The sequence below is a fragment of the Aedes albopictus genome, chromosome 2 (genome assembly GCF_035046485.1).
Source record: "Aedes albopictus strain Foshan chromosome 2, AalbF5, whole genome shotgun sequence".
Taxonomy (NCBI): domain Eukaryota; kingdom Metazoa; phylum Arthropoda; class Insecta; order Diptera; family Culicidae; genus Aedes; species Aedes albopictus.
Window position 1 is genome coordinate 316,497,088 of NC_085137.1, and position 25,260 is coordinate 316,522,347.

At 40.8% G+C, this 25,260-nt stretch overlaps 4 protein-coding genes and 1 long non-coding RNA gene across 9 annotated transcripts in view; 4 read left to right on the top strand and 1 right to left on the bottom strand.

Moving 5' to 3' along the window:
* LOC109412528 (AF4/FMR2 family member lilli) overlaps positions 1-25,260 on the bottom strand; it is a 635,361-nt gene that overhangs the window by 536,742 nt on the left and 73,359 nt on the right. The gene's annotated exons all lie outside the window — the stretch shown is intronic.
* On the top strand, positions 1,747-4,392 carry LOC134286683 (uncharacterized). The gene has a single exon (XM_062848334.1). The coding sequence runs from the start codon at positions 1,747-1,749 to the stop codon at positions 4,390-4,392; it is 2,646 nt and encodes an 881-aa protein (XP_062704318.1).
* Positions 4,833-8,128, top strand: LOC134288215 (uncharacterized). The gene is made up of 2 exons (XM_062852309.1): positions 4,833-7,723; positions 7,796-8,128. Exon 1 carries the CDS (start codon positions 4,838-4,840, stop codon positions 7,481-7,483), a length of 2,646 nt encoding a protein of 881 aa, XP_062708293.1. The 5' UTR covers positions 4,833-4,837; the 3' UTR covers positions 7,484-7,723; positions 7,796-8,128.
* Positions 7,929-8,906, top strand: LOC134286684 (uncharacterized). Its single transcript, XM_062848335.1, has one exon. The coding sequence runs from the start codon at positions 7,929-7,931 to the stop codon at positions 8,904-8,906; it is 978 nt and encodes a 325-aa protein (XP_062704319.1).
* Positions 19,733-20,831, top strand: LOC134287173 (uncharacterized). The gene is made up of 2 exons (XR_009997092.1): positions 19,733-19,890; positions 19,934-20,831. It is a non-coding gene; the product is annotated as an uncharacterized LOC134287173 (long non-coding RNA).

The window sequence follows — 25,260 nt, forward strand, 5'->3', positions numbered from 1 at the left end:
ACTGTCGTTCTTCCTGGGATTTTTCTTGGGAGTTCTACCTGGCATTTCTTCAATGGCTTCATCTGAGATTTCTTTTCTAGTACCGTTATCTGGAGGTAACGTTTAGCTGTGTCAGTTCCGTGGAAACAGATATATAAAATCTTCAAAATCGCATGGAAAATTGTTGGAAAAAGTGGGAAAATAGCAAAAACAACACAGTGCCCCGTGTCACCTTAATTACCCCACTCCGAATCGGCTACCTCGAATCCAAGTGGCCGTAACAAAGAACTCCGAAAAATCTCTGTGGAGCCTCTGGTAAAAACTCCTGGAGAGAATGTGCAAGAAACCCTGGGGAAAAACTATAAGAACTACAAGAAAAAAAATCCTGGAGGAAACTCAGAACAAAAAAAACTTTGGAGGGGATCTAGCAAACAGAAAATATGACAAGGTTCTTTCAGAATAGGACAGTAAACTACATAGAATCACTGTATAGAGTTTTGAAGTAATTCTAGTGGAGGAATTTCCGGAAAAAAATTTGCATGGTAACAATCCAAGGTTGCCAACTATTAGTGATGTGGGTTATCATTTATAAAAAAAGTGGTTGAAACAAATCTCAACCAGAGTTGCGCAATATCAGTCTTGTCAGGTGACTACTGATATTGCACCATCATCACTATCACTCCAGGCCATTTAATATCAAAACGACAATGACAGGAACGACCTGATATTGACCCGCACTCTAGATCACAATCATATTGCAACTGATGTGATATTTTAGTGGTTTTCGCCAAAACTCAAACTTTTTTGTGACCAACCTGCAAAACTTGTTATGTTGTACCACATATCAAAATATCATCTTGGTAAATCTTCATTTGAATTTTTAAACGAATTTTAGAAATGACCAATCAGTGATATATACACACCACATAGTCAGTCCAGTGCTGAAGGGACAAGGAAAGTGGTGGTGACTCAATAGATCGCAGTCGACCCATCAAAATCAGCGATTTGCATACCATTGACAGTGACAGAGTGCAACTCTGATCTCAACAAGCTTCTAAGTACATACGCATTTATGGCAATGAAAGTTGGCGTAATAACCCTCAACTTCACATAAAAAAAAATCAAATCTACACACTTAGAAAAAATGACGGATTACGGTAAAATTTTACCGTAATCTCAACAGCTGAACGTACGGTAAAAAGTTCGGTGATTTTTCAAACCACCGAACGTACTGCGAATCTCAGGAAAATACATCTGTCAAAATTACCGGAACGTTCGGTACTTTTTACAAATTTACCGTAAAAATCGCAGAACGTTCGGTATGTTTGTTTACAAATGAATTCTCAATATCACTGAACGTACGGTAAATTTTACAAATTTACGGCGATTTTATGCGAGCACAAAATATAATATTAGGGTCCAAGTATGATCGAATGTAATTTGAACCCATATCTAGAATAACCAAATTTTCCAATCGCAGTGAAACAAGTGCGGTGCAGAGAAGAAAACGACATTCTGCCGTGTGATCAACACGAATTGGAAACAAGTTGATTCACATCGAGTGAGTAGTTACATCGATCATAAAAACAGCATAATTGTACAACTCCCCCCCCCCTCCTTTTCAAAATAAATAGGCCCTGATGAAGATCCCAACCACAGGATCGAAACGTTGGCAATGATCTAAAATAATCAACGCTTTTCTGTGACTGAAAGCCGAAAAATACCAAGTTTTACGTAAACCCAGTCATACCCCGTAGAACATTTGTAATGGCGACAAATGCACGCACGTCTTTCTACACCGAAGTTCGAGAACAATACGGACCGCCGACCGCTCAGCTGCTCAAGCTGTACGCAAACAACAACACGAAATTGGGTAATATGCAAAGTCGCAAAGAGTTCTTGCTAAAATGCCGCCGAGCCGGAATCATACCTTTGCATATCGTTCACTCCGTCCCGTGTGCACAAGAACTCATCGCATCGAGGAGCCCGTACACCCAAAAGCTGTCCTCGTCAGTGTTTCGATTTCGCAAATCATTGCTGAGCATCGAAATACAGGACACTTTCCACAGGGTTAGGCTACTAAACCAAGAGCTGGAAAAACTGCGAGAGCAAATCGTACATCAAACCCGATCAGAAACGTACACACGGTTCTTTCTGACTCAGGAATTCGCATACTACGACAACCTTCGTCGAAAATCACAACAAACGGCTCGTAAGTATAACAACCTGTTGAGCCGATCCGTTGAAGCTAATCACGCCTCGCTTCCGACTGAAAACTGCGGCGCCATCCTCAATGCGACCAACAAAACCGTACCGCCAGAAACACTAATCCTTCTCAGCCTCGGTCCGAAATTCGCTCTTCCCTACAACAACATAAAACAGATGCCTCTTTTCCATCTGATCGCGGATGTGGAGAACATTTTATCAGCCCACACGAACACCGAACTTCGGGAACAGACCAGATGCCGGATCATCAACAAAACGCAAAACTTTGTAAACAGGCACACCGGCGACAATCGCTGCAACCCACTGGTTCGATTCTGCCAATCTGCAACCACCGTCACAACAAAATTCATCAAATCAAACCCGGACGTTCTCATCACCGAAGCTGATAAAGGCAACCGAACCGTCATAATGAGTCTAGCGGACTATGACAACAAAATGCAACAGCTGATCGGAGATACCAATACGTACCGACAGATCAACCATGACCCGACGGGCCGGTATGAGCGGAAAAACAACAGCATCGTACAGAGGCTGTATGCGCTTCAGCTTATAGATGTCCGAACCAAACACACACTCACAAGCTACAACGCGGTGTGCCCACGGATATACGGACAGCCTAAAGCACACAAGGCTAACCTGCCGCTCAGACCAGTGGTTCCCAACACAACTTCTCCCACGTACCAATTGAGTAAGTACATCGCCGGCATACTTCAACAATCTTTCACGAGTGAATACAATGCCGTCGATTCAAAAACGTTCTGTGCGTACGTCAACCAGTTGGTAATACCAGCAGACCATGTACTGGTGTCGTTCGATGCAATATCTTTATTCACGAACGTCACTAAAGAAGTTGTTATTCGTGACATTATCATGATGTGGGACCAAATACGGGACAACACCACTATAAACCTGGACCTTTTTCTCGAAATAGTAGACTTTTGTATCGGCGCTAGCTTCTTTTGTTTCCGGCAAAAGTACTACCTCCAAACTTCGGGAACGGCGATGGGAAGCCCGTTATCTCCGATATTGGCAGATATTGTGATGGAAAATTTGCTATCAAAAGCAATCCGAATGGCCAACATTTCCCCACAATTCATTCGGAAATATGTGGATGATTTGTTTCTGGTGTTGCATAAAGACCAAATAGATGCTGTTCTGACGGCTTTCAACTCGCTAAACCCGAAAATCACCTTCACAGCAGAAGTGGAAGTAAACGGTCAACTACCCTTCCTCGACCTGCTGGTGATAAGACAGGAAGATGGCAGCGTCAAAACTGATTGGTACGCAAAACCAATTTCGTCAGGTCGAATTTTGAATTACTTTTCGTTTCATTCAACCGACCAAAAACTTGCGGTGGTAAACAACTTCATTGACCGGGTCCGCAGTTTGAGCACCATCCGCACTAGAGAACAACAAGATCAGCTGATCCACCAACACCTACACAAAAACGATTACCCCCACACCCTCATCAACCGACTGCTACATCAACCACGACGATCCGAGAATACAGACACACCGGCTGTCTATCGATCGATTCCGTACATCCACGGTCTAACACCGGCAATCAAAAAGATCATCAGCAACAGTGGGCTGGTTATGGGCATCTCTCACAGCAACAAAAACACTGTCGGGAATTTGTACAGAAGCGCCAAGGACCCCATACCGGCGCTCAACAAAAACAACGCTATATACAGAATTGACTGTAGAGACTGTCCCAGTACCTACATCGGGATGACCACCAACAAGCTGCGCACTCGCATGTATGGCCACCAAACCCACGTCAACACTCTCGAAGCCAGATTAGCAGAAGGTTACCACTACACTGATCCGGAAATCCAGCAGCTGCAAGAGAAATCGGCACTGATGGACCACTGCATCAACCACCAACACCGCTTCAACATCCAACAACCCACCATTGTCGATATCACCTACAAGAGTCAAGCTCTGCAAGTGTTGGAAATGTGCCATATAGCGACGACTTCCAACACGGTCAATCATCGGACAGACACCGATAACTTAAGCTGTGCGTACGCAAATCTACTCTCGACGATCAAAAACCGAAGAGAAGAGAGAAATGCGTCGTCTACCACTAACCGATATCGACAAAATACAAACGATCTAACCACCCAACTAACACAAACAAATCCGATCACCCTGACACCGCCAACTATTAACACCCCACAGTAATCCCATCCCGGCCAGCACGAACAGAAGTGTTCCCAAAGTGCCAAGTGTTGTGACTCGAACTGTGTACCCACCCACCATTTCAATCGAGGTGCTAGGGTCCAAGTATGATCGAATGTAATTTGAACCCATATCTAGAATAACCAAATTTTCCAATCGCAGTGAAACAAGTGCGGTGCAGAGAAGAAAACGACATTCTGCCGTGTGATCAACACGAATTGGAAACAAGTTGATTCACATCGAGTGAGTAGTTACATCGATCATAAAAACAGCATAATTGTACAACTCCCCCCCCCTCCTTTTCAAAATAAATAGGCCCTGATGAAGATCCCAACCACAGGATCGAAACGTTGGCAATGATCTAAAATAATCAACGCTTTTCTGTGACTGAAAGCCGAAAAATACCAAGTTTTACGTAAACCCAGTCATACCCCGTAGAACATTTGTAATGGCGACAAATGCACGCACGTCTTTCTACACCGAAGTTCGAGAACAATACGGACCGCCGACCGCTCAGCTGCTCAAGCTGTACGCAAACAACAACACGAAATTGGGTAATATGCAAAGTCGCAAAGAGTTCTTGCTAAAATGCCGCCGAGCCGGAATCATACCTTTGCATATCGTTCACTCCGTCCCGTGTGCACAAGAACTCATCGCATCGAGGAGCCCGTACACCCAAAAGCTGTCCTCGTCAGTGTTTCGATTTCGCAAATCATTGCTGAGCATCGAAATACAGGACACTTTCCACAGGGTTAGGCTACTAAACCAAGAGCTGGAAAAACTGCGAGAGCAAATCGTACATCAAACCCGATCAGAAACGTACACACGGTTCTTTCTGACTCAGGAATTCGCATACTACGACAACCTTCGTCGAAAATCACAACAAACGGCTCGTAAGTATAACAACCTGTTGAGCCGATCCGTTGAAGCTAATCACGCCTCGCTTCCGACTGAAAACTGCGGCGCCATCCTCAATGCGACCAACAAAACCGTACCGCCAGAAACACTAATCCTTCTCAGCCTCGGTCCGAAATTCGCTCTTCCCTACAACAACATAAAACAGATGCCTCTTTTCCATCTGATCGCGGATGTGGAGAACATTTTATCAGCCCACACGAACACCGAACTTCGGGAACAGACCAGATGCCGGATCATCAACAAAACGCAAAACTTTGTAAACAGGCACACCGGCGACAATCGCTGCAACCCACTGGTTCGATTCTGCCAATCTGCAACCACCGTCACAACAAAATTCATCAAATCAAACCCGGACGTTCTCATCACCGAAGCTGATAAAGGCAACCGAACCGTCATAATGAGTCTAGCGGACTATGACAACAAAATGCAACAGCTGATCGGAGATACCAATACGTACCGACAGATCAACCATGACCCGACGGGCCGGTATGAGCGGAAAAACAACAGCATCGTACAGAGGCTGTATGCGCTTCAGCTTATAGATGTCCGAACCAAACACACACTCACAAGCTACAACGCGGTGTGCCCACGGATATACGGACAGCCTAAAGCACACAAGGCTAACCTGCCGCTCAGACCAGTGGTTCCCAACACAACTTCTCCCACGTACCAATTGAGTAAGTACATCGCCGGCATACTTCAACAATCTTTCACGAGTGAATACAATGCCGTCGATTCAAAAACGTTCTGTGCGTACGTCAACCAGTTGGTAATACCAGCAGACCATGTACTGGTGTCGTTCGATGCAATATCTTTATTCACGAACGTCACTAAAGAAGTTGTTATTCGTGACATTATCATGATGTGGGACCAAATACGGGACAACACCACTATAAACCTGGACCTTTTTCTCGAAATAGTAGACTTTTGTATCGGCGCTAGCTTCTTTTGTTTCCGGCAAAAGTACTACCTCCAAACTTCGGGAACGGCGATGGGAAGCCCGTTATCTCCGATATTGGCAGATATTGTGATGGAAAATTTGCTATCAAAAGCAATCCGAATGGCCAACATTTCCCCACAATTCATTCGGAAATATGTGGATGATTTGTTTCTGGTGTTGCATAAAGACCAAATAGATGCTGTTCTGACGGCTTTCAACTCGCTAAACCCGAAAATCACCTTCACAGCAGAAGTGGAAGTAAACGGTCAACTACCCTTCCTCGACCTGCTGGTGATAAGACAGGAAGATGGCAGCGTCAAAACTGATTGGTACGCAAAACCAATTTCGTCAGGTCGAATTTTGAATTACTTTTCGTTTCATTCAACCGACCAAAAACTTGCGGTGGTAAACAACTTCATTGACCGGGTCCGCAGTTTGAGCACCATCCGCACTAGAGAACAACAAGATCAGCTGATCCACCAACACCTACACAAAAACGATTACCCCCACACCCTCATCAACCGACTGCTACATCAACCACGACGATCCGAGAATACAGACACACCGGCTGTCTATCGATCGATTCCGTACATCCACGGTCTAACACCGGCAATCAAAAAGATCATCAGCAACAGTGGGCTGGTTATGGGCATCTCTCACAGCAACAAAAACACTGTCGGGAATTTGTACAGAAGCGCCAAGGACCCCATACCGGCGCTCAACAAAAACAACGCTATATACAGAATTGACTGTAGAGACTGTCCCAGTACCTACATCGGGATGACCACCAACAAGCTGCGCACTCGCATGTATGGCCACCAAACCCACGTCAACACTCTCGAAGCCAGATTAGCAGAAGGTTACCACTACACTGATCCGGAAATCCAGCAGCTGCAAGAGAAATCGGCACTGATGGACCACTGCATCAACCACCAACACCGCTTCAACATCCAACAACCCACCATTGTCGATATCACCTACAAGAGTCAAGCTCTGCAAGTGTTGGAAATGTGCCATATAGCGACGACTTCCAACACGGTCAATCATCGGACAGACACCGATAACTTAAGCTGTGCGTACGCAAATCTACTCTCGACGATCAAAAACCGAAGAGAAGAGAGAAATGCGTCGTCTACCACTAACCGATATCGACAAAATACAAACGATCTAACCACCCAACTAACACAAACAAATCCGATCACCCTGACACCGCCAACTATTAACACCCCACAGTAATCCCATCCCGGCCAGCACGAACAGAAGTGTTCCCAAAGTGCCAAGTGTTGTGACTCGAACTGTGTACCCACCCACCATTTCAATCGAGGTGCTAGGGTCCAAGTATGATCGAATGTAATTTGAACCCATATCTAGAATAACCAAATTTTCCAATCGCAGTGAAACAAGTGCGGTGCAGAGAAGAAAACGACATTCTGCCGTGTGATCAACACGAATTGGAAACAAGTTGATTCACATCGAGTGAGTAGTTACATCGATCATAAAAACAGCATAATTGTACAACTCCCCCCCCCTCCTTTTCAAAATAAATAGGCCCTGATGAAGATCCCAACCACAGGATCGAAACGTTGGCAATGATCTAAAATAATCAACGCTTTTCTGTGACTGAAAGCCGAAAAATACCAAGTTTTACGTAAACCCAGTCATACCCCGTAGAACATTTGTAATGGCGACAAATGCACGCACGTCTTTCTACACCGAAGTTCGAGAACAATACGGACCGCCGACCGCTCAGCTGCTCAAGCTGTACGCAAACAACAACACGAAATTGGGTAATATGCAAAGTCGCAAAGAGTTCTTGCTAAAATGCCGCCGAGCCGGAATCATACCTTTGCATATCGTTCACTCCGTCCCGTGTGCACAAGAACTCATCGCATCGAGGAGCCCGTACACCCAAAAGCTGTCCTCGTCAGTGTTTCGATTTCGCAAATCATTGCTGAGCATCGAAATACAGGACACTTTCCACAGGGTTAGGCTACTAAACCAAGAGCTGGAAAAACTGCGAGAGCAAATCGTACATCAAACCCGATCAGAAACGTACACACGGTTCTTTCTGACTCAGGAATTCGCATACTACGACAACCTTCGTCGAAAATCACAACAAACGGCTCGTAAGTATAACAACCTGTTGAGCCGATCCGTTGAAGCTAATCACGCCTCGCTTCCGACTGAAAACTGCGGCGCCATCCTCAATGCGACCAACAAAACCGTACCGCCAGAAACACTAATCCTTCTCAGCCTCGGTCCGAAATTCGCTCTTCCCTACAACAACATAAAACAGATGCCTCTTTTCCATCTGATCGCGGATGTGGAGAACATTTTATCAGCCCACACGAACACCGAACTTCGGGAACAGACCAGATGCCGGATCATCAACAAAACGCAAAACTTTGTAAACAGGCACACCGGCGACAATCGCTGCAACCCACTGGTTCGATTCTGCCAATCTGCAACCACCGTCACAACAAAATTCATCAAATCAAACCCGGACGTTCTCATCACCGAAGCTGATAAAGGCAACCGAACCGTCATAATGAGTCTAGCGGACTATGACAACAAAATGCAACAGCTGATCGGAGATACCAATACGTACCGACAGATCAACCATGACCCGACGGGACGACAAAATATAATATTTTCATAAAAAAACGTCGATGATGGGATTGAATACATGACCTTCTGATCAGGAACCACACTTGCTGCCACTGTACAAGAGAGTCTTGCTTGGAGATGATGCGCAAATTGTAATAGAACTGATGCTCGAAGCTGCCGGCGTGGCTGTCAAACGCATTTTACAGTAGTACGGTAAAATAGTCCCATCACCGATCTGTTCGGTAAAATATTAACAGGTCTCCTGTAAATTTGTCTGATTTCACCGGTTCTCCGGTGATTTCTTAGATTTCACCGATTTTCTCCTGCTATTTCATCGATTTCGCCGTAATATTGTAGTTTGCTAGTTTACAGACCAGTTTCGGTGATTTTTCTCACTGAATACTGTAAGTTATTCTAAGTGTGTAATCAATATGCTGCACTAATTGAGTTATAGTGCAGTTTAGAATATTGATCTAAAAATGTGATCCCAACTTCCAGAACCAATCAATTTTATTCTACTGTTTAGTGGATCGCTGAAATCTACCTATATATACAAACTCTGTTTTCGTGGCACAAAACACCAAATCTACCTATATATACAAACTCTTGCGGGCTCGCTAAAACCGGTAGAAAAGGTGAGCCTGCGACACGTTGAGGCGCCGTGAAAGCCGAGTTTGGGAAGCACTGAAATAGGTGACGAGCTAGAAAAGTTTGAGAACCACTACAAGCTCTACAAGCTTTATTTGATTATAATTGTTATTGTTTACTCGCTTACCGCATCAACTGTACAAATGAATCCTGTGTTCAGTTAGGCAATGGTAGATAATTCTGAAAATAGAGAAAACAAAATTTCAATGAGTTTAAAAACGTATACCACAAACATGTCATAAAGTAACGGATACCAAAAATTTGTCATCCATGTCTAAAAGTCATCGTTCATAAACAATTCATTACACATTCTACTCCACCATGGACAAGTCGTACAAAGCGCAAAATATATATGTGTCTGAAAATCCGGAACAAAAGCTGCTACAAAAACTGACACGATGTCCTTATTGGAACACAACCTATTCCTCAACTCATTGTTGTAAGAGAAATGCCACAGTTATTAACTCAGAACTTTTCTCTGTTACTTGACCACTTTTGCTTTTGTATATCGTATAGTTTACGTCCAGAGATATCAAGGAAAGTTCATCTACAAATGTTCCATGACTGCACCAGAAATCGAACCCAGACACTCTCAGTGTGGATCTGCTACACAGCTGCGCTTTACCGGCTGAGCTTGAGTATCAAATCCGACAAACGAGCATAACTTCGGTAATTTTATTGCGTGCTTAAATTGCAAAACCACACACCCGGGTAAATAACCAAACTTTTCCCCGTTAAACCCCCTTCCTTAGTAGCACACACGCACTGCTGTTTACTGAGGGAAAAAAGTTCTATCTCTAGGTTGCCGGATGACAGGCTGAGAATGTCATCAACCTACTTGGAAATTTAAATTCCACCGTCGTCGCAAATACTAATTTATGTTCCTTTCGCGCGGCGAGAAGGTAAACCACAAGTTGATACCATTTCACTCGGGATAGGAAGAAACCCAGTTCTGTCGCACAGTGGTTCCGAAGTGGCTTTACCCCAGCATTAGATCGGTTTGTATGGTACAAATGAACCATATGTGTTTCAATATGCAGTAATATTTTGAAAATCATCATCAAACACTAAAGAGTTTTGAATGTACACACTTTATTTCGTTACTTTTGGCGAAATTGGAACAGCAGTACGATTTCGGTAGTTTTGGTAATTGATTTTACTGAGTGTCAGTGAAACAACTGTTGAAAACGTGTGGAAAAGGTAAGAAATGCTGTCTTGGTGAAGGAGTTCGATGATCAGCTATTCTAAGTTCTTCAAAAATTATCGAACTCGGAAGTGTGTGCTAAATGGAGAAAAATCAACAGACGCTTTTCTCAAAACTAAACCACTGTGTAGCATCACCGACTAGGTCACAGATCGTGCCATGTCACCGCAGCAGCGCAAAGAAAGTGAAAACGTTTTCTTCCACCACTAACTTACAGGCAGGAGCAGAAGGAAAAGTGAAAAGATATTTTCCCCTTTAATCCACGTCCTAGTTATGACCACAGTAGAAAAAAACGATAAACGATCTCTGGCCTTACCACAGCAGCCGCAGAAGCTGTAGTAGGTTTGTTTGCGCTTAGCTTTTTTGCTTGGCGCTTTTTTCAATTACCCATAGCCGGCCAGGCCAGCCAGAGGCAATCTTGCTGATACCGACGATGATGCTGCGGCGCAGCAGTTTGCTACCCCATAGTACCTAGGTTTGTTTTGTGGCGAAACAAAGTCCAGCCGCCGCACCGAGTCATATTTTCATTCATCTGACAGCTTACGCACCTAACGAAGTTTACTTATACGGTTTACGGTCCCGCAAAACTCGCCTCGCGGTCTGTCTCATGTTGGCGCCCGCTACGACAACGGTGAATAGCGCAGTGCCAGTGCTCTGTGGCAGTAGGGTGCTGGACTATTTGGGCAGGGGTTAAAATTTTTGGTACTAACTGCTATAGCCCAGTCAATTTCATAGTGTAATTCATCGTGTACTCAAAAGTAAGGTAAACTGTTAAAACATCAACAGAATTTTAGCAAAAATTGCCAAAAATAGAAATCCGTACCCAAATGGTCCAGCACCCTATCTAGTAGGTTTTGAGAGAAAAATTGCTCGTCGTGTAAAATCAAAGGCAAAAAGAAAAGCGGAAAGAGCTAAGCACCTGAGTGAGGTATCATGTAGGCAAGAAAAAAAGTATTAGTGTAACATTGCACACTCTCTAACCAAACTGAAGCTGAAGCTCAGTCAAGCGAACTATGTTCTTCGTGAACCGGGACTAGCAAGTCGAATAAGTAGCAACTATCCAACAAAATTGCTAACTGTAGTAAAGAGTTGCTCAGTGAACGGCGTTTTCTGTATCGAGGGGTCCATTTAAATAATGAAATCTCGAATAGTTTTACTGAAAATTTCCTATAAGGCTATTATTATTTTCCTAACTATTCTCATCAGTAGATAGTGCATCTACCGAAGAATAAAACACAGAAGTTCAACAGCATTGAAAAAATGAGCTTGAGCTTGAGCATGATTGACCGCCCGTAGATGCTATTCCAGTATCGCCAAACCAGCTACACTCACACAAGCAACCAATGAGATATCTGAGGCATCTTCAGTGTGTGAGCGTTAGTGATCTTCTATTTTAGGCAACAATGGCGCCTACCACGTCAGGATGCAGATCAATGTGGGGAGGGGGAAGAAAGTGATGATTGTAATCATTTGTATCCACATCAGACCGAATATACCTCTGCGTCCGCACAAATTCATGTGGATGTCGGAGTGTTGGTAGGATTATGGTTGGCAGAGGGTTCACACATTGGTGCGTGGATGCCAGGCGTAAGGTGATAGAATTGAGTGTTTTATTATTGCGGCACAGTTCGCATGATTCCATACCTCGTAGGCGTTATCTGATAGATACTGTGCAGTGAAAGTTGGAAGGAAGGGAAACGGATTTTTTTTCAACCCATCTCTGGTTCTAGCGATGACTATGAACGAACATATGAATGTACATTAGTTTTATATGTAGAGAGGAGCAAGAAGTGCGTAGAAAGATACAAAGTAGGAGGAAAGGGACGGGCCATTGATTGAAGCGAATCAGAAGCGGTAGCCACTAGACCACCAAGCCCGTCTTTTCGACTGCATTGAAAAAATGATAGCGTAAAATGTAGAAACGAAATTCCTGATGAAACTTGAACAACTTCAAATACATCGCCATCAACCGCTACTTCAGAACCAATACGCTGTCTCTACCCATAACCATGTAGTACAAGGTAAATTTTAAATATTGTTAAGCCTTTTTTCGCTTTCTCCCTCGTCAGAGGAACAGAAGCTCCCCCTACTAGCTACCGTACGGTCAATTCATTTGAGATAAATACCGTCTGCAAAACCAAAGAGCAAGTGCGAACCAATAATGTGGTAAATCACATGGAGTGCAAACATGCAAATGCTATTTCTCTGCACGCTAGGCCTCCTTAAAACTCCTTCGAGTACAATGTTGAACAGTCAAAACACATCTCTCTGCTTCGATCCATCTAATGTCACACACAAACAATGTAGACATTTTGTATACTCTCTGGTAACTTGATTAGGGTAAACGTACCAATAGTGGTGCTATTAGTAGCCCCTTTTCTAATAACTAAGTTAAATTAATAATACCATAAAACAAAAAGTCTAAAAACGTTAATCGGAACACTACCATCACTATAGTGCAAAGGAGCAAAACATTAAGGAAAATAATTGTTTGAAATAGCATTTTTTTAACAATTTCTGAACACAAATCTGAATTAATGTCATTAATTAGGTAATGCATCTATTAAAATAGTTATTTATGCAACAAGTTTTGCAACGAGTTGCATACATTTTTTTTTGTAATTACGAAAAACACACATTCAGTATAATCTTTCCTCGCTACACCATCATGCATCAGGATAAACCACGCGCGACCATCCATATGTCTGTCGGCGTAGTTTTTTTTTCGATCAGGTAGGCTATGGTGTAGCCTGTGATCGTGCTCCCGTTGTCCAACAGTTGTGAACAAGAAACGGCAAAAGTCGCAAAAGTAGCTTCAGCTGCTGCTTTTTCACCTGATCTGCAGTCCGATTCCGATCCGGAAGTTTGTAAAAAGTGTGTACTGGCAAAGGCACTTTTCGGCACACTTGCATTAGTGGTGAAAAGTACGCCATTTCAACACACTTCAGGCAATTAAAAAGTGGATCTTTTTACAACCTAATTACAAAAATGTCATTTGCGAGCTTTTTGGTCGAAACAGTGCTAAACCTACCACCACTATTGGTACTACCACCACTATTGGTACTACCTCTACTAAGGGATCGTTTACCCTATCAAGTGTTGCATATATGAGCCTATAGGCCACTGCACTGTTTTGATTTTGTATGGGATTTTGGCGTTTCTTGGCCTTGTTGTTTACAAAACTTCTGTAAGAATGAAAGAGAAGGAGAGAATTTCGTGCAGTGCCCTATTGTATTGACCATAACATAAAACCCGTGCATATGGTTTCGATCCATGCATTTCGACACTAAGGACTGTTCATTAAAGAAAGTGGACACCTGTTTTTCAATAGAAAATGTTTATTTTCGAACTAATTCATAAGTTTATTTTTTATACAATACAATCAACATACATGTGGCCGAATTCACGAGAGTTTGAACATCTACTTCGCATTTCTGAAGAACGCTCGGACTTTCCTCTTGATACCTCCCATTAGATTCTGCACAACTTTCTCCGTAATATTTCGTTGTGCCGCAGACCAAATTTTCTTGAAGCAATCAACAGAGCTTGCTTCTCTTCCATCTTTCTTGAGATGCCGCTTAATTATTGTTCAGTATCTTTTCACAGGACGCAGTTCAGGGAAGTTTGGTGGATTTTGGCATTTTTCGACAAAATCAACTTTTTCCGTCTTGAGCATCTCTAGTGTAGAAGAAATGTAATGAGCGGATGCTAGATCCGGCAAAAACAATGGAGGATCCGTATGTTTTCGATAGATGGGTAGAAGTCGTTTTTTATGCATTCCTTTATGTTATTTTCACCGTTGATTGTTCCTGTTGTGAAATACGAAGAACTGTTTAAGCCGCATGAACAATTGGCTTGCCACACCTAAAACTTTTTCCCAAATTTTTCGGTTCTGATGTACCCTACATCATCCAGCACATCTGTCCCCTGCTCAGCGTTGAAAAATTGCGGTACCGGAAGTGAACTAGTACACAATTCTCAAAACGACAACTTTTTGGAACACCATTTGTGCAGAATTCATCTGCTAGTCGCTAAGCTAATCCAACCCATCGCTCAAAATTTCTCACTTTTTTCGTTTTCTTTGAACGTGTTGCCGATGTGAACAATGTTTTTACACACTGAGCAAAAATCCACATTTTTTGTTTAGTTTTAACTCTAAACTATTGGTAAACAGATGTCCACTTTCTTTAATGAACAGTCCTTACAGCAATTATCTATCATAGGGCCCATATAGCCGAGGCGGTAAACGCACGGTTATTCAGCATGACCATGCTGAGGGTGACGGGTTCGATTCCCGGTCGGTCCAGGATCTTTTCGTAAAGGAAATTTCCTTGACTTCCTTGGGCATAGAGTATCTTCGTGCCTGCCACACGATATACACATGCAAAATGGTCATTGGCAGAGGAAGCTCTCAGTTAATAACTGTGGAAGTGCTCATAGAACACTAAGCTGAGAAGCAGGCTTTGTCCCAGTGAGGACTTTGCGCCAAGAAGAGGAGGAGGAGCAATTATCTATCAGGATGTGAAAAGCATCACCATCACAATACACCATTATCATAGGTTGGGTCTCTTCACATTGCTCGATTCCGGGAACCAAGCAGACAATCTGTCTAAGGTGAGCACCAAGGAAGGCGATGTTTGCGAGCGTTAAATCACCTTCGATGAGCCTGCCAGGAGACCTAGATCCGTTGAAAACACAAATGACAAGATAGAGAGATGAGTAGATGTCGAAGAGGCCATGGTTCAAGGGGTTAGATTTTGGCCACGATCTCATTCGCGTAATGTTTCGGGTCGACTAATGTGTAACTACTATAAACGCACATAGCTTCCGTACTGGGCTCTCGGAAAGCAATCTCTGTGTCTGCGGTGCGGTGTTGCTTACCAGGATATCGAACATGTCATGTGGGGATGCGAGGAGAATCTTCAGGTCAGATCTAAGCTGTACGAAACTCCCCAGGTCCGAGGAAAACAGTAAAAACCCGTTCAGGAAGCTTTGACAGTCCATGAATCTCATTTAGGGGCTGTTCGTAAACCACTTAGACCAAATTTTATTGTTATCAAGCCCCCTTCCCCCTGGTAGACTTTTGTCTATACACAAATTTAGAAATTTGTATGGAGCGTAGGCTTTAACCAAACCCAACACCCCCCCCCAAACCCTGTTGAAGTTTACATGGTTCTTGATCGACTCCTCTCCAGTATTTGAAACGGAATGTTGCATGGATTAGTGTCAGAGTTTGATTGTCGCACGTTTCTTGGTTTCGATCTGCTCCTATGGATGTTGAGATGTCTCGATGTTGGAAGATTGGGGCCATCACAGTTGATTCACTTACAATTTATTTATTTTTTGTACAACCAGGGAAGGGATCACAATATTTTTCTCGTTTCATATAGCGAGCAATGACGCTTAAACCTAGGCTTTTGAGTTAGGGCACAAGGAAAAATCCTATGTCCAATCCCAGGAAGAGGAGCCTAGACGGAGTGACATTAACTTTCTTAGCTACGTCACTCCCAACGTTTTTGTTTAACTTCTATACCACATACTATACGGAGCGGTTGATACGCGATTTCTTCGTTCTATGATTTAAATTTAATATTCAATGACGCTGCACAGTAGACCTGGCTGCTTCAATACTTGTAATGGAGCACTGATTCACTGCAAGCATTGATAATGACAAGAAAAATGATAGAAGTAGTCAAATAAATCATTTTCCAGGTTTCTCCCAATTGATGTGTAGACTAGGCTAGACTATATTTAATATGCCACAGAAACAGGCAAAACATTGACTATAAAACTTGTTAATTCTATAATCAATAACCTTTTAGAGCCAGAAGGTGGTAACTTTTCGTAAGGTACCGTAGTAGTACCTTCAAACGGATAATTCTTCTAGTCTTCCTACATCCCATTCCGCCATTTCATTAGTGAAGCGGGCCCTCCGTCTGGAACTCCGTCAGTAGTTTCTTTTGACATTCTCCCTGATATTACTGTTTTCTTCTGAGATTTCTATATGAGTTTCCTCCAGGATTTCTCAAGGAGATCCTGCTGGAATATTTTCAGTAGTATCTTCAAATGATTTTTTGGTATTTATAGGCATTTCTTCTACAATTCTTTTTTTTATCTGGGATTCCTATTTCCTCTTCATTTCATAAGAGAATATTTTAAGTGGTCCCTTCGTCTGGAATTCTTCCAGTAGTTTTATGTGGCATTCTCCCTGATATTGCTTCTGAAGTTTCTCCAAAGGTTTTCTTCTGAAATGTTTCAATGAGTTCCATTCGGGATTCCTCAAGGATATCCCCTTCAGTAGCATCTTCTAATGTTTTTGAGAGTTACATTTAGCATTTCATGCAATTATTCTGCAATTTCTTCAGATAATTCTGCTGGGATTCCTATTTTCTCTCCATTTCATTAGAGAATCACGTCAGTGGTCCCTCCATCTGGAATTTCTTCAGTAGTTTCTTTTGCCACTCTCCCTGATATTGTTTCTGGAGTTTCTTCAAAGGTTTTCTTCTGAGATTTCTCAATGAATTTTTCAGGAAGATCCTGTTGCAGTAGCTTCAGTAGTGTCTTCTAATTTTTTAGAGTTTCTTCTGGTATTCTTAGCCATTTCTCCAGGAATTCCTTCAGATATTTCTTCTGGGGTTTCTCCAGGAAGTCCTTCTGCAAATCTTAAAGGCATCATTCCAGAAATTTCTGCTTATGAACATTTTCTTGCGTTTTTTTCTGAAATTCCTTCAGAAGTTTTTTCTATGATTTCTCCAGAAGAGTCTTCATGTAGTCTTCTTGTAGAAGCTTCTAGAATTCAAATACATTTTTTTTATAATTCTAAAAGGCAGAGGAATTTTAGAAGGATCAACAGGATACATCTCAGAAGGTACTTCTCGACGATTCCGAAAGAAGTTTTGGAGAAATCCTATAATCTCTGAAAAAAGGAACTCTGCGAGGAATAGCACAAGAAAGTCTTGGAACAACCCAATAAAGAACTTCTTGGGGAATACTAGCAGGGCTTTCTAGAAAAAGCTCAGAATAAATATATCAAGAAATACCTCATGGAAATCCTAAAATAAAATCCCACTATTGATAACATTCCAGAAGGATCTCCAGTAGAAACTCCTGAAGAGCTTTCTGAGAATTTCTGAGGAATTCCTTCTGGAATTTTTTTTTCGCTTTTCCAGAAGATGCTACTGAAATGTCTCAATAATTTATTTCTGGGGTTACTCATAGATTTTCTTCTAGCATTCCTCATAATGTTCCTTGTTTTTAGTAGGATCTCCAAAATAAATCTCCGAAGAAATTATTTGAGGGAAACAATACGGAACAATTTGAAGATTTCCATAACAACCCGAGCAGGAGAAAATAGCTGAAGAATACCAACCTCAGGTATGGAAAACCGAATACCTAGATCCTGAATGAGGTATTAAGAAGCCCTGCATAAGAGGTAAAATACCTGAAATAATACTGAATAATGACATCAGGTATGTCAATACCTAAATGATAATCGGCGATTTTTCCATACAAATAGTGATTTTTCCATAATTGAATAATACCTCAAGCAGTCTTCAACACCAAACCAATAATTTATTGAGGTATTTTATCAATGCCTACAAAATACCTAAGTAAGTTATTTCTAATACCTGGGTAACCGACCAATACCTTGTTTTGGTATGATACCTGACTTTGGTATGCTGCAGTTATGTGGCAGTTATTCGTTCCTGCTCGGGATCATATACCCAAAATCTGTTTCGTTTCCCATACTAGAAGTACAAACAATGTGCGATAGTAAAAAAGTAAACACTAACAGTAATTTGATTCCACCAGAACCGCCCCTAATGCTTATTCGACATATGTACCACGTATGTAGTTGACAACTCCGTCACGACTCACACGGTTTGGTCGCCGCGGTCCGAGAGGACCGTGTTGTTAGAACATGGTGTTGTTGCATTTTTAATGCCAAACATGTCGCAATCTGCCATCACTTTCAACGAATGCAATGCAGTAGTAAGTTCCCATTCAACCGCCGCGCCACCGTTCATGCAGAACCGGTTGCGTAACTTGCTATAGGGCTGTAGATGGAGACAGTCCGGCTAGTGCCCGGGAATGTTTATCCACCAGTAGCAGGAACAAGGCAGGCAGCAGTCTACAGCAAATCAACGAGTGAAATGCGATCCTATTCTAAGGGAGTGCGATGTAGGTTGCCACCGTGTAGCATTTGTAACATTGCACCGTCATCAATATTACGAGGTTGGTGGCATAAGTTAGGAAGAACTTTTTCTGGCACTTGTAAAATTGAAAATAGGGACTTTTTAGAAGTAGGATCCTTTACTTTGCCAAACGAATACTTATGATGCTCAAAGCACGTTTTGTGGAATATATTTCCATCAGATTCGTAACTTTTAAACTAGTTTGCGTTAAAAAAACGAATAGTGCTGGTACACAAGTGTCCTAATTTTGAAAGGCCTACGCTACGTTGTATCCACATTCATCACATTGCTTTTTGCGGAAATTCTTGACCTTTTCTGTTGTACAGTACTGCTATCTGTGTAACGATTGGATGACGCCTGTTGTAAACTATGGTGAATGTATTTATACTGGCATGGTGATTGCGGTAATTTAGCTGATCAATCTCACCATTGTGTACTGTCGTATGTGTGAAATACGGATATCAATATTAAACCATTACAGCACGCAAAAGTCACATCTCGATAAACCCTTGTCAATTTAGTTCGTCGCAGTGAAAGTTTCTCTGGCTAAATGACACCCGAACAGCATTAGCAAGAGTTATAATGTAGCATCTCCCAATCTCCAACTTGGATACACCCTAAGAAGACAGATTTTGCCGGTCCTGAGCGCACTGACTTCTGCTGCTTCTACTGACTCTATTGAAAGGTTTGCTGGAAAGCGCGCGCGCGCGCGTTCGCTCTGCCTTCAATCCGGCAGATAACAATCTATCGTTAATTTCTCGTTTATTGAACCTCCTCGGACGGGGGCTGGCTGGCAGTACAACGGCGGTTCAACGGATCCGAGAATTATACCACTGAGCGATTCCAAGCAACAGCATCAAAATTAAGGAAATTTTTTAATTCATGATTTTCTATTGAACTGAAACTTTGCACAGTTTTTCAGTTCCATCTAAATCGCCATTTTCCGATATCAAATTTTTATTTTGAATCACGACTAACTTTTCAAAAGGGTGTATGTGAAAATGGTTCAAAAATATTCAAAAATCTGCACAGCCAAAATGGTTCGTTCGATTGCTATGAATTTTTCAGCAAAGTTAGATAGCTAAATGGTGATTCCTAAGAAAATATACACTGTAAAAAAAAATCTTTTTCAACATTAAAAAATATCATTTTTGTCACAAAAACTCAAATATCTCAAAACCCTATCTTTTTACCAACGTAATTTTTTTAGGGAAGACGGTCCATTGTATTAGCAATCTACCATAAAAATTTGGTGATGGTAAACTAATAAACAAAAAAGTTATAACATTTCAAACATTTCTCAATTTTCACATTTGGTAAATATTTTTTTTCTGTGTAAATAATTTCGGTCAGAAATCGCAGTTTGATGCTGATTTTATTGTTCAGCAAAGTTAGGTAACTAAATGGTGATTCCTAAGAAAATATACACTGTGAAAAAAATCGTTTTTTTTAACATTAAAAAATATCATTTTTGTCACAAAAACTCAAATATCTCAAAACCCTATCTTTTTACCAACGTAATTTTTTAGGGAAAACGGTCCATTGTATTAGCAATCTACCATAAAAATTTGGTGATGATGAACTAATTAACAAAAAAGTTATGACAATTCAAACATTTCACAATTTTCTCATTTAGTAATATTTTTTTTTAGTGTAAATTATTTCGGCCGGAAATCGCAGTTTGATGCTGATTTTATTGTTAATGGCCTTGCGTGAGTTAAACAAGCTGTTTTTATTATGTATTATGTATATTATATGTACAGTAATGTTCCGATTATATCACGCCCTCCGCGCATTAGTCGTTTAGTCATTAATTTGCTGTTACATTTGAGGACAAGTGTTTTCCATCTTCTTCAAGATGAATGTTGAAAGCGTGCTTTGCAACGTTAAACATATTGAAATGGGTATAGATGTTGAAGTATATTTCGAAGCATTTTTGAAAAGGGGCGTGATTAAATTGTTTAAACAGATGTCGCTAATGGTACGGTGGCATGACTCTCTGCACTTCTGGCAATTTCTCAGTTGTTGTCGTTTCGAACTTCCTGCGCCCTGCTTTACCGATGATATACAGATGGCTCGTTTGTCAAAGTCTAGACGACAGGACGTGCAAATGCGTAAATTTGTATTCAATTTGGGCATAACCAGTCTCTTTCAGTTTATCTATGGTGCTTTCGGTGAGATTTCGTAACTCTTTTGAACATTTTTTTTTTCATCAAACGGTCTACAAGAGAGCGTTGAGTTGAAGACCTTTGAGAAAGCGACTGTTCATGTTGTTCGTTAGATTATAATAAACAAAATCACTTATTAGTTTTAACTGACTAGTTTGGTTACCTTTGGTAATGTTTGCTTGGCTGAAGAAAAAATTTGCTATAAAATTTTTAATATCCATAGCGGTAGTATTTTTTTGCTTTTACGTGAGCAGTGTCATGGTATGTATGCAGACAAACAAACGTAACACTGACGAAATTTTCATTGACCACGCCTTTAACGATCATTTTGAATCTTGGTTGTGGCTTTCATAACCAGAAGAGTGCCCATCGTTTTCTTTGCGGTTGACGTTTCACACTAGCGCCTTCTGATGACGATATTGCACAACGCAGTGTTTCGTGAAACATTTCCACCAGGTAGTGGTAGTGTGAACTGGGCGATGGATTTTCACGAAAATTGTTCTAGGCGTTTCATCTGTTTGTCTGTGGTATGTATCTCTCATGCATTTGTTGTTGTTGAAGTTACTCGCATTCTTCCGATCATAAAGTCTGTTCTCTAAGAGGTATTTTTTTTTGCAGACCAACTAGACGTATACGCGTATATATAAAACTTTTATTATGCAGCTTTCGTCTTAAAAATAAGTTTAATTTTATTTTTCTTATGATCAACAGCTTTTCAACACTATGAAGGGATTTTTTCACCAGTCACGTACAATAAAAAGTATGACACTCTCAATATTTTTGATCACAACACTGGATCGCGTCTAAGTTTCAAATAGATACTATAGTAATTATGAATTATCAAACAAAAATATCATGAAAACAACTTGTTTAATTCAGGCGGTAGCCTTTGCAATAAAATCAGCATCAAAATATAATTGTCGAAATAAGTAACACAGAAAAATTTTTTTTTTGTTACTAAATGTAAAAATTGTGAAATGTTTGAAATGTCATAACTTTTTTATTTATCAGTTTACCATCACCAAAATTTTATGGAAGATAGCTGATATAATGGACCATTCTTCCTAAAAAATTGACGTTGGTAAAAAGATAGGGTTTTGAGATATTTGAGTTTTTGTGACAAAGATCATATTTTTTTAAAGTAAAAAAAGAATTTTTTTACAGTGTATATTTTCTAAGGAATCATCATTTAGTTATCTAACTTTGCTGAAAAATTCATAACAATCGAACAATCCGTTTTTGCTGTACAGCTTTTAGAATATTTTTGAACTATTTTCGCATACACCCTTTTGAAAAGTTAGTCGTGAGTGAATATGAAGGTTTGATATCAAAAAATGGCGATTTAGATGATATTGAAAAACTGTGCAAAGTTTCAGATATTTTTGAAATGGTCGCTCAGGATCGACTGACATGACTCCGTGGAATTCCTCCACTACCTCGTCGCGGATAGTTCAAAATCAGTGGCGGCGTCAGTCGAGCGAATCGTGTGCTTGCGATCGAACGACGAGGGGTCTTGCAACGGCTTCAGATAATTGCTGTATATTAAAGAGATGCCATCTTCACCGAATAACGTGGAATTCAAATGATCACCAAGAAAAACATTATCGCACGACTAGAAAATAATATCAAGTTTGAATCATATTGTGCTATTATGTTATAATATTTTTTAAATTCATTATGTAATTGTAACAAAAAGTACACCGGTCTAATCAAGATAACAACCTTTTATGTTAAAATCAGATCACAATTAGAACAAAATGTGTTATGAATTTTGGCCTCAAGATTACTAGTTTACATCAAAATTTGATACAATTTTGTAACATTATTTTCTAAATGCCGAAGACTCGAAACTAAACTGTAACACAATGAGTTATGAAAAAACATTCATAACATTATGTTGAACATGATTATATCACAATGAGTTATAAATATCATGGTTTGTTATAGTTATGTTATATTTTTGTTACAATTTTCTAGGGACGGAATTGATGTTAACGGCATCGACCGTAGGACAAAGTGAACGAAGCTTTTGTTCCTCTAAACTTTGAAGCAATTACTTGACGTTAAACCAAGACGAAGTACATGATTTCGGGAAGAGACAGAGGCAAGGACAGAGGCAGACCTAGTAGTGGTAGAACTGAGGTGCATACTGATGGAGATGTATTTAAAGTTGTTTAAGAATATGTGTATCTTGCAGCTCAGAAAAAAGCCATTTACGAACTACGTAATCTACTTAGGTCCTATTTTTTTCTGTTCGGAGAGCAATATTTGATCTTTTGGACATACCCCGTGTCATTTGTATAGTGCACGCCGTACTTAACTTACTTAAGTACTTAACAACTTAATCACAAGGAAGGATTCTGGTAGAAAAATTCCGCTTGTACGCGCTCCTTTCTCAGCCTTAATCAGATCCCTTAACGAAAAAGTCAAGAAATGATACCGATATTGACCATGCATCGGAACCCTAGTCCTTACTGCCTCAAACCAGTGAACACCGAAGAAGATTAGGAATACTAATCCAGTTTTACTTGCTTCAAGATCATTCTCGGCTACTACTAAATCGAGATTTATCACTTAAGTCTTTAACGTTTCGTGACCTTGTTGTTTACGATTAGGAATTTCTTCAGCTTTCGGAGCTTTCCGAAGAATTTTGCCAGCTTTTCATGGGTGATTTGGTTTAATTCAAAATATAGGGTTCGCGAGCATGCGAAAGTATGCTGATTTATGACTTGATGACGGTACCATCCATCCTATGTTCTCCTAAAAGTTTCTCTTGAAATGTCTTCAGAAGTTTCTTTTTTTATATCCACCTGGGAATTCCAGCGATTTTACCCGGTATTTCTTTCGGGATTCCTCCAAGAGTTCTCTCGAGTATTGCTTCAGAAATTCGTTCCGATATTTCTTCAGAAACTTCTGTCAGAAGATTCTGTCAGGGATTCTCCCAGGAATTCTATGCGAGAGTCCTCCCGGAATTTCTTCAGGAATTCTTTATGAGATCCTTCCAGGAATTTTTTTTAGTATTTTTTTTAGTATTCCTCCAAAAACTTCCTTGAGAATTTTCCTGAAGCTTTTTCTGGAATTCTTTCAGACACTACTTCTGGATTGCTTCAAGAATTCCTTCCAAGATTCCTACGGTAATTCCACCGAGGATTTCTTCCGGGATTCTATTGGGAACTCTGATATATGTTGCCCTTTACTGGCATTTACCAGATTTTGCTGGTATGTCATGAACATACAGAAAAACTTGTAGTTAGAAGACACAGAATGTTGCTAATTGACAAATTGAGGGATGAATTTTTGAACAAAATCGCGTTCTGGTGGGATTCGAACCCACGACCCCGTCATCATCATCAGATCCCTTAACGAAAAAGTCAAGAAATGATACCGATATTGACCATGCATCGGAACCCTAGTCCTTACTGCCTCAAACCAGTGAACACCGAAGAAGATTAGGAATACTAATCCAGTTTTACTTGCTTCAAGATCATTCTCGGCTACTACTAAATCGAGATTTATCACTTAAGTCTTTAACGTTTCGTGACCTTGTTGTTTACGATTAGGAATTTCTTCAGCTTTCGGAGCTTTCCGAAGAATTTTGCCAGCTTTTCATGGGTGATTTGGTTTAATTCAAAATATAGGGTTCGCGAGCATGCGAAAGTATGCTGATTTATGACTTGATGACGGTACCATCCATCCTATGTTCTCCTAAAAGTTTCTCTTGAAATGTCTTCAGAAGTTTCTTTTTTTATATCCAGAAGGTATTCCTGGGAATTCCAGCGATTTTACCCGGTATTTCTTTCGGGATTCCTCCAAGAGTTCTCTCGAGTATTGCTTCAGAAATTCGTTCCGATATTTCTTCAGAAACTTCTGTCAGAAGATTCTGTCAGGGATTCTCCCAGGAATTCTATGCGAGAGTCCTCCCGGAATTTCTTCAGGAATTCTTTATGAGATCCTTCCAGGAATTTTTTTTAGTATTTTTTTTAGTATTCCTCCAAAAACTTCCTTGAGAATTTTCCTGAAGCTTTTTCTGGAATTCTTTCAGCAACTACTTCTGGATTGCTTCAAGAATTCCTTCCAAGATTCCTACGGTAATTCCACCGAGGATTTCTTCCGGGATTCTATTGGGAACTCTGATATATGTTGCCCTTTACTGGCATTTACCAGATTTTGCTGGTATGTCATGAACATACA

Excerpts from the sequence above, each read along its gene's own strand:
- LOC134286684 (XM_062848335.1), top strand. The coding sequence starts at position 7,929 with ATGGCGACAAATGCACGCACGTCTTTCTACACCGAAGTTCGAGAACAA.
- LOC134288215 (XM_062852309.1), top strand. The coding sequence starts at position 4,838 with ATGGCGACAAATGCACGCACGTCTTTCTACACCGAAGTTCGAGAACAA.
- LOC134286683 (XM_062848334.1), top strand. The coding sequence starts at position 1,747 with ATGGCGACAAATGCACGCACGTCTTTCTACACCGAAGTTCGAGAACAA.